Below are 17161 nucleotides of genomic sequence, written 5' to 3'. Positions count from 1 at the left end.
ATTTTATATCAGAGAAAATACTGCTGCAACAATCATGCAACACACAAGAAAACTAAAGTAATACTACCTTTAAAAACAATATTAAAATTGAATAAACTAAAAAAGTTATTTTAAATCCAATTAAAGTATTAGAATGAAAAGGTTTCTCGATTATTAAATATATCAAAGTTTGGATCTTCCTAAAATAATTTTTACTTTCATAAGGACTCAATTAACATTTATTCAAAAATTACATTTGTCAAGGTTATTAGACAACATCCCTACATGTTCCAGCTATTTGTTACATTATCCCTCTATTCCAAGTGGGTATGTTCAAAGATGAGTGCACCATTCACAATCAAGTTATTGAATCATTGATGCTCTAAGACCTGGAGAGCATCCAGGTGCAGAGCAACAAATGACAAGAAACATTTGCCATAGAAGGCATTAGATAATCAGGATCTGTAGCATGCAAGTGGCAAGCACTGAGTATCTCTGATAACCATCACCACTTGATGCTCAGCAGCATTACCATTGCTGAATCTTCCACTAACATTGGTTACTATTGACAAGAAACCAAATGGACCAGCCTTAAAAGTACTATGGCTATAAAATCTGGAGAAGAGCTAAGAATTCTGTAAGTAAATTCAGCTAAGTAACTGCTGTTGAATAAATGCTAATTCCCCAATTCCTGTTCACCATCTAAAAGGCACAAATCAGGAACTTGTTGCAATACTCATTACTTGGATGGGTGCAGCTCCAACAAAACACTATCCAGAGCAAAACAGCCCACTCAACTGCCACCCTATCACATGGTATCAACTATCCACAAGAAGCAATGCAGTTCCTTACCAAGCCTCTTTTGAGGGTATCTTTCAAACCAACAACCTCCATTACCCAGAGGGACAAGGGCAACAGATGCTAGAGAACACTAATACTTAAAAGTTTGTTGAGACCTTTATTTTGCTTTTAATCTTCTCAATTTTGGTTTGGATTTGAGTATTGAACATTGATGGCTTTGAGAGCAACTTGTTTTGGAAAGGGAGAAAAAATGTCCAAACTGATGTTTGTTTACAGCAACTGGCCAGGAGAAATAATTGGAGGTTCGTTATTGTTCCTAAAACAGCATTTATTTCAGTACAGAGATGTGCAGCTCAGAGACTGGCAGTGATTGGATGCTGAATAGGTCTACCAGTGTTGTCAAACGTTTGAAAAGAGAATTTTGGGCAGAAGGCTGAGCATGCGGAAGCTGTTCTGAATTTTACTCTCCCAAGTTTTACACCCAGTTAAAGAACTATTGAAAGGTTTTGAAAAAAAACACACTTATAAGACCTAAGTAGAAGTCTCCAGTAGTCCGTGGAAGTTGTCTGCATGAATCAGTAACTCGAATTCAAGCAAGACGTACACTTAGAATACAACATACTATTCAAGGACAAATTAACTGGATGAGGGCGTAGGAAAATGGGTTAGTAAATTTGCAGATGACACTAAGGTCGGTAGAGTGGTGGATAGTGCCGAAGGATGTTGTGGGTTACAGAGGGACATAGATAAACTGCAGAGCTAGGCTAAGAGGAGGCAAATAAGAATTTAATGCGGAAAAGTGAGAGGTGATTTACTTTGGAAGGAGCAACAGGAATAAAGGGTACTGGGCTAATGGTAGTGTAGATGAGCAGAAAGATCTCAGTATCCATGTCCACAGATCCCTGGAATTTACCACATATGTTAATAGGGTTGTTAAGAAAGCACATGGTGCATTAACTTTTATTAGTAGAGGGATGGAGTTTCGGAGTCATGAGGTCATGCTGTAGCTATACAAAGCTCTGGTGTGGCCTCACTTGGAGCACTGCATACAGTTCTGGTCACTGCATTATAGGAAGGATGTGGAAGCTTTGGAAAAGATTCAGAGAAGATTTACTAGGATGTTGCCTGGTATGGAAGGAAGGTCTTATGTTAAAAAGGCTGAGGGACTCAAGGCTGTTTTCATTAGAGAGAAGGAGGTTGAGAGGTGACTTAATTGAGACATGTAAGATAATCAGAGGGTTAGATAAGGTTGAAGTGCCTTTTTCCTCAGATGGTGATGGCTAGCACGAGGAGACATAGCTTTAAATTGAAGGGTGATAGATATAGGACAGATGTCAGAGGCAGTTTCTTTACTCAGGGCGTGGAACAGCCTGCCTGTAACTGTAGTTGACTCACCAACTTTATGGGCATTTAAGTGGTCATCAGATAGACATATGGATGAAAATGGAATAACGCAGGTTATTCAGATTGGTTTCACAGGTCGGTGCAACATTGAGGGCTGAAGGGCCTGCACTGCTCTGTAATGTTCTATGTTCTGAAGGATAAAACCCATCATGAAGCCATTGAACTGGCAAATTCTTTATTTTTCCTTTTCATTTACTCCTTAAGTTATATAAAATTGTGAGGTGCACAATTAGGGTAGGCTGGAAAAAACTTTCTGTTGGTGGAGGAATCAACGACACTGACATAGATTTAACGTAAGGAACAGGATTTTGAAACATGAGGAAAGGCAATACAGTTCAAAGTTTGGGCGGCTTGGAAGGGGAAATTCCAGATCCAAGTCAGTTGATTTGTACTTACCAGATGGGAGAGATCGAAGGCTTGGATCCTGTTAAAAATAGGCTTAGCTGCAGTGGTAACTGAATATACTGTACCCTGCTGCCACTTTTCATGGACTGCCCAGCGAGTGAAAAATAAAGATGGTAGATGGAGTACCAATCAAGCAGGATGAGCTTCTCTAACGTTATCGGACTGACATTAATCAAGAAAGTGCAGATTATTACACCAGATTTCAGACTCAGACCCTTTTAATATTGGAGAAAGTGAGGACTGCAGATGCTAGAGATCAGAGTTAAGAGTATGATGCTGGAACAGCACAGCCGGTCAGGCAGCATTCGAGGAGCAGGAGAATCTATGTTTTGGGCATAAGCTTTTCTTCAGGAATTCGGAAATGTCGATTCTCCTTCTCCACGGATGCTGCCTGACCGGCTGCACTTTTCCAGCACCACACTCTTGGCCATTTTAAATATTGGACAGGCTTTCGGACAACAAATGAGAACTTGCTGCAGAATTTTCTGACTGACTTACTCTTGTAGGAACAGGTAATTAGACGTTCAGTTTAGTTTCTAGTAAATGGTAATCCCCACATATTGATTGCAGGGATTTAAAGAGGGCTCTGCTACTGAATAGCAAGAGTGGATGATTAGATTCTCTCTTGTTGGAGATGCTCTTGTATGGGCTTGTATGGCACAAATGTTACTTACCACTTACGAGTGCAATACTGAACAATGTCCAGTACCTTCAGTCTAATTTAATCAAATATCCTCACTTCTGACTTCACTGATAAAGCAAAGATGGCTGGGTCTGTGATACTATCTTGAAGAACATTCTCAACAGTTGATTAAAAACATCTACCCTGAGAATCAATGGCTCTTGTGGCACAGTGGTAGCAGCTATATGTCTGAGCCAGGAGACTTGGGTTCAAGTCCCATTTGCTCCATTGTAATAATATTTCTGAACAGGTTGTTTAGAAAATACCTTGTTAAAAATCAGGAAAAATCAACATCAGGACATAGTCCAACAGGCTTATTTGGAAGTCCAAGCTTTAGGAGCGCTGCTCCTTCATCAGGTAGCTAGAGGGGCAGGATCATAGGACACAGAATTTATAGCAAAACATCAAAGTGTCATACAACTGATGTGATAAATTGAACAAACCTAGATTGCTATTAATTCTTAATCATTTACCATTCTAAGTGACTTAATAGCAGTCAAGCTGATCAAGCAATCTCCGTATCATATTCCAGCTTTCCCTCTGTACCCCTTGATCCCTTTAGCGGCAAGGGTCACGTTCAACTTCCTCTTGAATATATCTGATGAACTGGCCCCAACAGTTTCCTATGAAGAGGACTCCATAGGTTCACAACTCCTAGTGAAGAAATTCTTCCTCATCTCAGTCCTGTATGGCTTACCCCTTATTCTTAGACTGTGATCGCTAGTTCTGGACTTCAACATTGGGAACATTCTTCCCACATCTAGCCTGTCCTGTCCCATCAGGATTGTAAATGTTTCTGAGAGACTCTCTACCCCACCCCTCCCACCCTCATTCGTCTAAATTCCTATACGAGTACAAGCCCAGTGGATCCAGACCTTCCTCACGTCAGTCCTGCCAACCCAGGCTTCAATCTAGTGAACCTTCGCTGGAATTCCTCAATAGCAAAACATGTTCTTCCTCAAACGAGGAGACCAAAACTGCACACAATACTCAAGGTGTAGCCTTACCAAGACCCTGGAAAAGTGCAAGAAATTCTTATTCTGATACTCCAATCAGCTTGAAATGAAGGCCAGCTTTGATCACCACCTGCTACATCTACATGCCAACCTTCAGTGACAGCTCCACCATGACACCCAGGTCTCGTTGCATCTCACCTTTCCCTGAACTGCTGTCACTAACGATCTATCTTCCTGCTTTTGCGGCCAAAAACATGGAGAACCTCATATTTATCCACATTATACTGCATTTGCCAAGTATTTGCCTCCTCACAGCACACACTGCCACCCAGCTCAGTGTCATCTGCAAATTTGGAAATATTGCATTCAATTCCTTTGTCTCAGTTGTTAATGCATTTGTGAACAGATGAGGTCCCAGCACTGATCCCTGCAGCACCCCACTTGTCGCTGCCTGACTCTCTGAAAAGGATCCATTTATTCCAATTTTCTGCTCTGTCAGCCAATCAATTCTCTAGTTGATTTTAACCTTACTGCAAATCCTCTTGCAAGGATGCCTACCTTGAAGAAGTAGGCATCCACAAGAATCTCAGTGAGTCTCTCTCTCACTGCAACCCCCAGGTCATCTCCTCTACCCTGAAGACTTTTTGCTACCTTCTCTCTCTCTCTCTCTCTTTCTCTCTTCCCTTCCCCCCCCCCACCCCCCCCCCCCCCCCACCCCCCCACCCCACCATTTATTTCTCCACCTTGGAGGCTTCCGGTCTCTATTTCTGATTAAGGGCTTTTGCCCGAAACATCGATTTTCCTGCTCCTCGGACGCTGCCTGACCTGCTCTGCTTTTCCAGCACCACTCTGATCTAAACTCTGATTTCCAGCATCTGCAGTCCTCACTTTTGCCTAATTCTCTATCCATGTCAATACATTACCTCTGATACCATTGGATCCACACTGGCACTTGAAAATGGACAGCAGCTAACGCGAGCCAGAAGTTGTAAAGAAAATGGAAAAGATTAAACTCGGTGATCCAAAAAAATTGAATTCTGCCAAATTGCAGACATTTCTCATTGACAGCAAGTCTGTCCTGCAGTTTTGTAATTTGTAAATTTAATGGACTGCCTTCCATGCTTATCATCAATGCTACTTATATAGGTACAGCAGAAAGAGATTCCAGCTGAGAACCCAGGGTACACTAGCACCTACATCTCTTCACTCTTCAAAACAGTCATATTTAATACAAAACATTAACTTGGCTTCTCTCTCCACATCTGTCAATAGGTTTTGGTTTTACTTCAGATTTCTAGTATCATGCCGTTTAGTTTCCATTCTACTGTTTTCCAATTCGATGTCATATCCAGACCTCTGCAGCTGCAGTGTCTTTGGTGATATAGACCTCTGGTAACAAATTTTTCTGTGATGCTTTAAGAAAGGCAATGGCCTAATGGTATTATCAAGAGACTATTAAGCGAGAGACTGACAAAGCAATGAGATCCTGAATTTGATAAAAGTGCTGGAATCAAGATGATCACAAAACCATCATCAACTGTCAGAAAAACCCTTCTGGTTCACCAGTGTCTTTTAGGAAAGGAAGCTGTTGTTTCTACTTGGTCTGGCTAGATGTCACTCCACACTAATAGCAATGTGGTCAACTCTTAACTGTCCTCAGACAATAAATGCTGATATGAGAGTGACAGCCACATCCAAATGAATACAAAAGTAAATTTATCTGTATCATTTTCCTTAGTCCCTAACCCAACTTTATCAAAATAAGGCTTAGGACGATCTGGCCAATATAAACCCAGGTTTTCCCTAATTAAATGTGGCTGTAATTTATTTTTTTACTGAGCTTTAGTCATTGTAAGAAAGCAGGAAACCAATGCATACTGATGGCAGAATAACTGTTTATGAAGACAGACTATAGGACTTCCATCCATCCACGGTGAAACATTTTGGCAGGATATGATGGTAAATAAATTTCCTGGAGACTGAAATATTTGTCTCAAACTACATCAACGGTAATAAGAATTTAAAAATATATTACAGTATTTTATGATAATGAAAGATTTTATTCGAAAATCCCGGATTTCTGAGCTTATTTTCCCTCATTTTCTGTCTGGTTCAACAGGATGCAATTTATTCCCAGTTCTGGGAAAAAGTCAACTTGCAGTTGAATAAATCTTCAGGATCCAAAAGTTACTATGTATGCAAATTATGCTCTCACATTATTTCATTCAACTTCACTGAATATCAGTTTAATATTTATTACTTACTTCTGTAGCATTTTTAGACAAATAAATACAATGATTTAGTTCCAAGTTCTGCAAATAGTAACTGACTGAAGTAGATGTGGGGAATATTTGCAGAACAATTTACACTTCAGAACAGCACCACATGATCTTTCAGTAACTTAATAGTTAAGTGTCTCTTAACACACCATTAAAAAGATGATCTTCTAATAATGCAACATTCCACAGTACTGGATAGGGTGCTTTAGTCCTTCAGCATGATAAAAATACTCCAAGGCACTTCACAGAAGCAGCATTAAACAAAATATATCACTATGCCATACAAATCACGTCTGATGAAGACAGACAAGAAAGAGGGGTGGGACAAGAGAGGGCTCAGAGTTTAAGGTTTATTCAACTGAAAGCACCAGCCACAATTAGAGAAACTAACTAAATCAAGCAAACTCAAGAGTTCAGAATAAGAAGAACATAGCGGTTGTAGATTTGTGAGGTTAGAAGAGGTTGCAAAGGAGGAGTCAGAGGTCTACAGTACAGCAAAAAGGTCCTTTAGACCATAGAGTCCATGCCAGTCAAAAACAACCATTTAAGTATTCTAATCCCATTTTCCAGCACTTGACCCATAGCCTTGTATGTCTTGGCACTGGAAGTACATATCTAAACACTTCAATATTGAAGGTTCCTGCCTCTATCACGCTTACAGGCAGCGAGTTCCAGAATGCCAGCACTCTCAGCAAAGTGGGTCAGTGGTTATCACTGCTGTCTCACAGCAGCAGGTATCTGGGTTCAATTCCACCCTCAGGTGACTGTGCAATCTCCATACACATTCTCGTGCCTGCACTGGTTCTCTCTGGGTGCTCTAGTTTCCTCCCAAAGATGTGCAGGTTAGGTATATTGGCCATGCTAAATAGCCCATTATGGCCAGAGATGTGCAGACTAGGTGGATTAGCCATGGGAAATGCAGGATTATGGGCATGGGTGGGATGGACTGGACTCTTTGGTCCGAAGACATTTTCTCCTGTACTGTTGACTTCTATGACTCCCTTCTTTACAATCTCTAACCCCACAAACTGAAGATCATCCCTTGATGTGGACTTGATGTGCCAAATGGCTGGATGTCACACTACACAGATTCAAACAAACATTCTCTGGATCAAAACGTTTTTCTTCATCTCCCAAACCTCTTGCCCTTTACCTTAAATCTATGGCATCAATTAGTGATCCCTCCAAAGAGGAAATGTCCCTCCCTGTCTACCCTGTTTATGCTCCTCAATTTTACACATCTCAAATCATACCCCTTCAAAATTCCTCTGCTCCAAGGAAAACAACTCCAATCCAAATAAACAATCTCTTTAGAAATCAAACTCTGCATCTCAGGGATCTATCTGGTAAATTTCATGTGTACCCTCTCCACTATGTGCATTCTAGAACTAAATGCACTACTCCAGCTGTGGCCTAGCCATTTTTCAAAAGTTCCAGCATAGCCTCCATGCACTTAAACTCTATGCCTCGACTAATAAAGTCAAAGCATCCCACCTGACTCAATTATTTGTCCCATAACCCTACGAAACCAGTGAACATGCGCAATAAGGTCCCTCTGATCCTTGGTGCTGCCCAGGTTCCGAATGTTTATCGTGCCTGGTCTCATTTTTCTTGCCTAAGTGCATCACCTCACACTTGGACTGAATTCCATTTGCAACTAATCAGTCTGTCTTACTAGCCCATCCATAGCCTTTTGTATTCCAAGGCTATCCTCCTCAATATTTACCATTCACCAATTCACATAAATTTACTGATCAACCCTCCTATCTTCAAGTCTAAATCATTTATATATACCACAAATCATTCCCAACACTGATCTCTGCTGAACCCCTCTGGATAGTTCAATCACAAAAATACCTCAACCATCATTCCTTACACTCCCCAAATTCTGGAAATTCAGTCAAATCTTTTTGGATCCCATTGACTCTTACTTTTGCTACCAGTCTCCCATATAGGGCCTTATCAAAAGTCTTGCTGAAGTCCAAGTAAACTATATCAGATGCATTGCCCTCATTTATTCATTTGGTCACCTCTTTTGAAAAGAAAATTCAAACTAGTTGATTAGACATGACCTCCCCTTAACAAAATCATGTTGAGCATTCTTGAGTAATCCTTGCCTCTCCAAGTGCAGATTAATTATGTCTCGATTGTTTCCAATATTTTCTCTACCACAGACTGACTAGCTTGCAGTTTCCAGGTTTATTCCTTGAATAATGTTCCACACTGACCATTCTCCAGTCCTCTGGCATCTCTACTGCAGTCAGAGGAACTGGCAATTGTCAGCATTTCTACTGTATTCTCCTTTGAAGAGGAGGGATTTGAAAACAAAGATGAGAATTTTAAAATTAAGCATTACTAGACTGGATAACAACATACATCAAGTATGGGTTGATTGTGAAGTCACGGGCAGCAGCATTTGGATAACGTCAAGTTTATGGAGGGTGGAATATGGGAGATCAGTCAAAGATGTATTGGAATAGTCTGATCTAGAGACAAAGAAGATATAAATGTAATTTCTGGAACAGAGAAGTGGAGACAAAGTAAGACCTTGTTGCGGAGGTGAAACAAGCAGTCTTAGAGATAATGCAAATTGGATCATGAGCTCATCGATGGGTTAAATATGATAAAGGCTTAGAACAGATACTAAGCTCAGACCTGTTGTCAGGGAGAGGATCCCTAGGACATCTAGGTGGTCACCTCTGGATCACAGTTTGAAGTGAAGATCCAAAAATGACTCTTTTTACATTGCGTAAATTTTGTTCATCTGGATGTTGGTTGAGCAGTCTGGAAGTTCAACAAGAGTAGAGTCGAGAAAGATAGGAAAGATGGAGTTGGGTCCCAAGTACAAAAAACACACCTTGTCTTTACCCATTAAAATGACAAGTGATTACCATATATGTTATGGAAACCACTACTTTGAAAGAACGTATTTCCTTCCAACAAATGTAATCAAGAACCGACTTCCACTCACCATCTTGACTGCTTTTGAGCTCTTCGCTGTACTTCTTCTGTAAAGCTAATTCAGCCTCCAGTTGTGCAATACGTCCCTGGGACAGCTGTCTTCCTAGCTCCTGGTTTTCCTGAATTAACATCCGACATTTGGCCATCAACTTTTTCCCCGTTTGGCTGTAAAGACAGACACTTACCATCACAAAGGGAAATGACAGTTCTTCACAAAATGGAATCACCACACATGCTATTAAAGCCTGAACATTTCTAGTCAAATGTATTTCAGCCACTTTGACTTGGGTTCTTCCATTTTTAAAATGCATGATTTCTTTCAAACCCCCTGTTAAAACCTTACTATGTTTTGCATGAAGTCTTTTTTTTGAAAAAGAAAACTGATGTTCTGGAAGCAAATGTCAACCAGCTCCAGCAGAAGATGTGATTGTAGCGCTGAACTTATACCAAATTAATATATCCAGACTTCTCATGCATCATGGTATAATCTTAATTTGATTAAACATACCACCAGTTAAACAAAAAATACAACTTTATACAGCTGAAATCTGACTGCAAGAGGGAAATAAATAAAAATGTCATCGACATGATAAAAGAATAATAGCCTCAACTCAATTAATAATTATTTAAAGATCTCGAATACTCTGTGGTAGGAATGTATTCAAAATCAGCATCCCACGTTTGATCCCAGGGCTGTAATGACCCAACTGATTTTGGCCAGGATGATACATTACTAAAAATTGGCCAAAAGCTCATGTTTTTTTAGATTGAACCTTGTAAAAAGGGATAAATCAGATTGAAGTACTCGCTCCTGATTATACAGTATCATGTGTTGAAATGGGTCTGCATGTACACTGGATAAGGATAGCAACAGGTTAGACTTGGCCATGAAGCCTATAATGATCAATGGGAGACCATCACATCTGAAGAACAAATTTCAACCTAAGCAGACAGAACACTGTTGGTGTCTTAGAATGTACAACAGTTATGCAACTTAAAACAAAGAAAAACAGAAAACAACAAATTGTTCAGATGACCCAATATACACCTCATATTTTTAAACTAGAAATGTTTCTACAGTGGAATTAAAACAAGTGGGCAATGAAAGTAACAAAGAACCAAGAATAGTGACAAAATCTCCAAACTTTGTTGAACAGGTTGAGAAAACGTCTCTCAATCCACACGCATTAAAAAATGGTGGTAACTGCCTTTAAGGCTTTCAAAGTCTACTGAGTGCATGCAATTATATTTGAAAACTAATAAGGCACCAAATAGTTGAGTTCTGACAATTTTAGAAGCACAGGAACTGAGGTCCTATTACCCAATAGTGCAGAAACGTACATTATAAAGGAAGACAGTCAGTTCTAAATAAAAATTTCTGTTATGTCCTTGCTCTGCACCTCCAAGAAAAAAAAAGCATAACCATACCCTCAAATGATGGTGTCAGTGGTGCAGAAATGTACAATATATAGACAGAATGGAAGATAGTCAATGCAATTCTGTTTTCTCAATTCCCCACACCTCCAAAAAAGTAAAAGCACGACTATACTTTCAAAGGATGGATCAAAAGCAATGCACAGGTCTAAGTAATTTAAACGTTAAATTAGGATTTGTACAAACCACACAGGTAGGAGATAATGCTATATTGTAAGCCTATTCCTATAGGACTTCAAAATAAGGATCAAAACAGTTAAATCTGTAACTGAATTGCCGATGAAATATGTGCTTCTATCCCCCTTCACAACAGCAATTTTTAAGAAACTGACATTGTTGAAATAACATCCATCACCACCTTTAACAGTCTTTCCAAAATACTTTGGTACAAAAAGATTTAGGTCATGGCCTGAACTTCATCTCAGACCATCTGTCGTGCCGTCTGTAACAGTTTCTCTTCTACATTTAGAAGTACTATCAACAATTAATGCATAATAACAAATAACCACACATAACTACACAATTCTTATTTTACACAACACGTCTAAACTGTGACAAGACATAATTAAAAAATGAAAATTTTACAAATTCATAAAACTTGAAACACTATTTTCGCACAAAATTAAAGACATACCCATTCCTGCATGGCTCAGGTAAGGCTTCCCACATTGTTACTAATCAGATATAATTTGAAAGCTGGGATCAAATGTGATCAAATGCTATGGTCTTGGGAATGCGCATTAAAGCAATTGTAAACATAGTTCTTTGGAAAATGAGCATGGCACGATCAATGGAGGCTCAAAGGAAAACCAAAAAGTGTTACTTCGTGATAATATTGTTTAAAATATTCATTCCACTGACTTGAATTAACCTCTACCAGTTTGATCTACAAATTCACTGGTACAGATTGATGCAACACAAACATTTCACCAAACAAGAAATTTAGTTTTGCAGTTTTAAAAAGTATGTGAAATTTCCTTTTTACTGAAACAGGTCATCCTGCAATATTAAAAATATACAAAATACTGAACAATAAAATTGAATATGTCCCACAATATGAAAATAGGCTAATATGGTTAGATTTTTACCAGCAAATTCCACTCTGAGCTTTACAATGAGAACTTGGAAAAACATCATAATACAAAAAAAACTACAATTTGTGGACTTCATTATATAATTACTTTCCTCCCAGTGGGTTGGTGACCAAAAAAGTTCGAAAGTCACAGTATTAAAATTTCTCAGTCATCATAACATCTCAACGCCTCAAGCTGGACCAAAACTTCTTAAAATACATTTTTAAGAAAATGCAATCTAAGCATGTATTCTGACACACATATTCAAACTTCTGTAGTTGAGGTATTTTGTTTAAGGAGCTGGGAGTTCAGTAAAAGAAATAAAACAAATGGTGCGGTGCACTTACTTAGCATTTCATTTCCATGAAAACAGATTGTCTGCGTGCTTAACTGAGAAATTAAAGCTATAATTTAGTGCACAACTGCTGTCACATTGTTTGAAAGAGACTAGATCTAATTTTCACATTGTGCCCAAGCAATTTATTTTGAAATAGTACTTTATAAAGAAACAACATAATTTATACACAAAACTGAAATCTACTTGTAACACTGATTTCAGCTACACACCAGGCAGATTTTCTGAATCGTATATGAAGGATGTCAATTAGATAAGTTGTCTCATTCAAATGGAAGGGCATGATATCACCTTTCAGCTCCAGATGTGTTTAAATATTCCTCCACCAATGCCAAAAAAAAGAAAAATCAAAGTTCCCCAAAGTGACATTTTATCTGGTGCAAAACTTCAGATGTACAATAATCACTTGCAATTCCCAGAGTAAAACTGAATTTCAGTACACTTAGGTTCTACAACTGAACAGATGCATTTCCAGATAAGTCACTAATGGAGATAGGTCACCTCAGAAATCAAAACCCAGTACAAAAAAAGGTACGTTTTGAAAAAAAAAGAACATCCTCCAATAGTTAGTCAGTGGGAGGGATTTGAATTTAACTGACAAAAAATACTAACCAAACAGTTAGCTTTCCACTTTTCTACTTACAGTTATGAGACTACTCACAGTCTAGTACATACAAGTTGGTTAGTTAATGAAGTTAAAGAAACCATAATCACAAGAGTGGGAAGGTTGCTTCAGAATGGATCAGTGTGAAATATGGCTTATAAATGCAACTCAACACAAGAGTTGATGGCCAGTTCAAAAAATTGAAACCTTTGACTGTGCTCTAAAGTCACTTCAATGTTTTTTTTTCAACTCTTGAAAGTTCACCGTGATACAAGCAGGAAGTCTTCAGTCTTACACCAAACTGACTTCCATTAGTCACTAGCAACGTTTGGAGTGCAGGGCATTCCATTACTTTAAAACGAATTTACACGAAAACTCAATTCAGGCCCAGTGTCTGAGATGAGAAAAGCTACGTTCTCTCCTCCAAACTCAGACTGCAAACACAGCCACCAGAAACGGTGTACAGCAGACTTTACACTCCCTTTTTTTTTGCAGAAAAGTGACTTCTTTTCCTCCCTTTATTTTCTTCTATAAAAAACAAATTCCAATTTCAAGTGTCTAAACTGGGCAAGAATTTTTTTGGTTGGATGCAGGCCAGTTCTTTGGAAGAATCCGACTCCTTCAGGCCTCTGAAGTAGAAGGGGCAAAAAGCTGAAACAGAATGTTCATCTGACAATGTTTTACATTAAGCATAACAAGCTGAGTAGTAAATGAATCTGGATTTTTTTTTTGCTCAAAGGCTGAGGCTGTCTTGCTCTTAAGAGAGTACTTGGCCATCCCACCATAAATTCTTGCAGTGGGATTGTCAGGGAGGTCTTGACTGGGGAGTATTTTGTTTGTTTACCTATCAGGTGTAAACTTCCAGGCACTCAGTTCATTTTGGGCTTGTTCCAGTTTGTCTTTAGTCTGTTCCAGTTCAGTCTTCATTTTAAGGAAAAACAAGTTAATAGCAGGATCAACCAAGGTGGATCGGAGTTGAGCAGCACTGGGCAGTTGAACTTGCTTGAGGTACTGGATCTGGTTCTGTTGAAAATAAAAATAGTTACATGGTCACCAGAACAGGATTTGCCTTACTGCACATTCAGCAACGAACAACATCTTAACATCATTCCTTTGTCTCTTCAATGGCATCTTACATAAACTACAAGTGCACCATTGACATCAGTTAAAACGCTTAACTTTTTCTTTGTAGCAACAACCTAAGTTTCAATGGATCAAGCTTCAGAAGTCAATGCTTTGCTACAGTAGCCATGTCTTACTATCTGACAATAAGCTACTTGAAACATGCAGTCAGAAACTGAAAAGGAAGAATAGCAACAGAATTCAGCCTAATCTTGTGCAGCCCCATACCCACATGTATGGTTTCCTCTATGGGTCCTAATCTGTAAAACACATCATACTTATCTATCGTGAATACTCAAAACTTTTAATGGGAATTAATAATTTAAGGGAATGTACTACACACATTTTTTGTAGAATCATAAGTCTACAGTGCAGAGAGACCATTCGACCCATCAGGTCTGCACTGACCTTCCGAAGAGCATCCCATGCTATCCTCTAACCTCAATTTCACTAATGTAGTGCAGCCAATCCACCCAACCTGCTCATTTTTGGATTGAGAGATAACTGGAGCATCCAGAGCAAATACACGCAGACTTGTGAAGAACATGCAAACTCCATTCAGACAGTTGCTCAAGGCTGGAATTGAAACCAAGTCTGTGGTGCTGTGAGGCAACATTTGAGGTGGGTTGCGAGAGGTCTTGTCAATTTGAAAACAAGTTAACGAAAGTGAGAGATTACACAAGAACATGTATACATTACTTGGTCATGATCATTTGATACAGATTTTAGATTAGGGTGGTGCTGGAAAAGCACAGCAGGTCAGGCAGCATCCGAGGAGCAGGAAAATCAACGTTTCGGGCAAAAGCCCTTCATCAGGAATAGACTTCTATTTCTGATGAAGGGCTTTTGCCTGAATCGTTGATTTTCCTGCTCCTCGGATGCTGCCTGACCTGCTAATCTTTTCCAGCACCACTCTAATCTAGAATCTGGTTTTCAGCATCTGCAGTCCTCATCAGGAATAGACCTCTATTTCTGATGAAGGGCTTTTGCCCGAATCGTTGATTTTCCTGCTCCTCGGATGCTGCCTGACCTGCTAATCTTTTCCAGCACCACTCTAATCTACAATCTGGTTTTCAGCATCTGCGGTCCTTGTTTTTACCTCATGTGATATAGATATTTATTACTCGAGTTTACAGACATAAGTCTGAGAACAGCAACAATATTAAGCAGAGAAAAATGCTTATTTGACAGAAGGGAGATTGCAAACAATCAGATTCTGTTGTCATGTACAACAGATACAGCTGTAAATCACATTTTTGCCAACAGCTTCAAAATTGAAAACCAACTCATTGTTAAGGAAAGCCAATTTTTGTTTTTGTTTTTACATGGCTAATACCAAGTTTCAATTGCTTGTGTTTAAAACTAGTGGCTATAAAGACACAGTCACTTTGTTTCACATTACTTCCATAAACTTGGCAGCAGCTTACTGAATAATAAGCTTGCCTAATATATTATTAAACAAACAGAACAAATGTATTATTAAAAGTATGTAGGAACATATGACATTTTCTCCTTGAATTTATAACCGCTTTAATTCTTAATATTTTAATACTTCATTTCAGGTTACACAATGAAATTAACAAAAGCCCAATTTCTATTTAGTTTAATTTTACAGTAAAAGAAATAAGGGATACCCATATCTGCTCCTTCACCTCCATGGTTATCTTTGAAAACTATTTTCATCCAAGTGCACCCCTGTAAACAATTTTATACTAACTTCGCAACAAATTTGCACATGCTGTTTTAAAGAAAGTTAAAAATCACAACACCAGGTTACAGTCCAACAGGTTTAATTGGAAGCACACTAGCTTTCGGAGCAATGCTTCTTCATCAGGTGATAGTGGAGGGCTCGATCGTAACACAGAATTTATAGCAGAATTTATATCTGTGTTACGATCGAGCCCTCCACTATTGCCTGATGAAGGAGCGTCGCTCCGAAAGCTAGTGTGCTTCCAATTAAACCTGTTGGACTATAACCTGGTGTTGTGTGATTTTTAACTTTGTACACCCTAGTCCAACACTGGCATCTCCAAATCATGTTTTAAACAACATCTCTTAAGACAATAATCAAGACAGTAGTCTTTTGTTTCAGAAACAGGTTGCAAGACTGGAAAAATCCTTAGTCAAATTTAATGCTGAACCTCAAAACAGATTTACATCTGATCTTGCCATGACAAACACGTATCAATAAAGACAAAGTAGCTGAACTGAACTGAACATACTTGTTGCACATTTCTTGTTTTTATGTGAATCCTACTAGAAATCAAGGTAGCTAGGGATGGGATACACAGCATGAATGGTACATGAACATTTTATTGCTTTGTCTGCACCGTGTCAACCTTTGAACGGTGGCTCCAAGACAGTATTGTTAGCCACTGTACTGTATTAAAAAAGTTTTCACTGGTTACAATCCAGCTCAAGGCTGATACTACTCCACCAAATATTAAGCAAATTAGCTGCAAGATAGATTTTAAACTAGGAGGAGATTCCGCAGCTATAGGGAGAATGTAGAGTATCAAATCAACTATGACCCCATTGACTGGCACAGCAAATTTGATGAGCTGAATGACCTACTTCTGTTCCTACGTACTATCATTGCCAAATCCCGTGGAAACAGAACATTCTGCCCAAGGACTCCACACAGACCCTCCAAAGAGCATCCCACCCAGACCCATCCTCCTGCCCGATCCCTGAAACCCTGCATTTCCCACGTCTAATCACCTAGTCTTACACTCCCTGAACACTACAGGCAATTTGCACTGCCAATCCAGTTGACCTGCACATCTTTGGACTGTGGGAGGAAACCCACACAGACTTGGATGAGATTGTGAAGGGAGAATATAGAATATAAGGCAGAAATTTAAAAAGGAGGTCCTCGACAGTAGTATTATCTGGTTTATTCCCAGTGCTACGAGCTGGAGAGGGTAGGAACTGTAGGATAGAATGCATGGCTGAGGAGCTGGTGCATGGGAGAAAGCTTCGCATTTTTTGGACCATTGGAATCTCTTCTGGGGTAGAAGTGACCTGCACAAGGATGGATTGCAACAGAATTGGAAGGGGACTAATATCCTGGCAGGGAGATTTCCAAGAGCTGCTCAGGATGATT

At 39.2% G+C, this 17161-nt stretch overlaps 1 protein-coding gene across 3 annotated transcripts in view; it reads right to left on the bottom strand.

Annotated features, from left to right (window-relative positions):
- Positions 1 to 17161, bottom strand: part of wtap (WT1 associated protein) — a 106771-nt gene that overhangs the window by 1354 nt on the left and 88256 nt on the right. For all 3 annotated transcript variants that reach the window (XM_060831610.1, XM_060831609.1, XM_060831607.1), the window contains exons 6-7: positions 13778 to 13956; positions 9478 to 9632 (exon numbers count right to left, since the gene is read on the bottom strand). In XM_060831610.1, the coding sequence (XP_060687593.1) occupies positions 9478 to 9632; positions 13778 to 13956 (334 nt within the window). The remainder of the gene's footprint in view (positions 1 to 9477; positions 9633 to 13777; positions 13957 to 17161) is intronic.

Source organism: Hemiscyllium ocellatum, chromosome 10 (assembly GCF_020745735.1).
Source record: "Hemiscyllium ocellatum isolate sHemOce1 chromosome 10, sHemOce1.pat.X.cur, whole genome shotgun sequence".
In the NCBI taxonomy this organism is placed as follows: Eukaryota; Metazoa; Chordata; class Chondrichthyes; order Orectolobiformes; family Hemiscylliidae; genus Hemiscyllium; species Hemiscyllium ocellatum.
The sequence above is the reverse complement of the archived record's forward strand: the minus strand, read 5'-3'. Positions and strand labels throughout refer to the sequence as shown.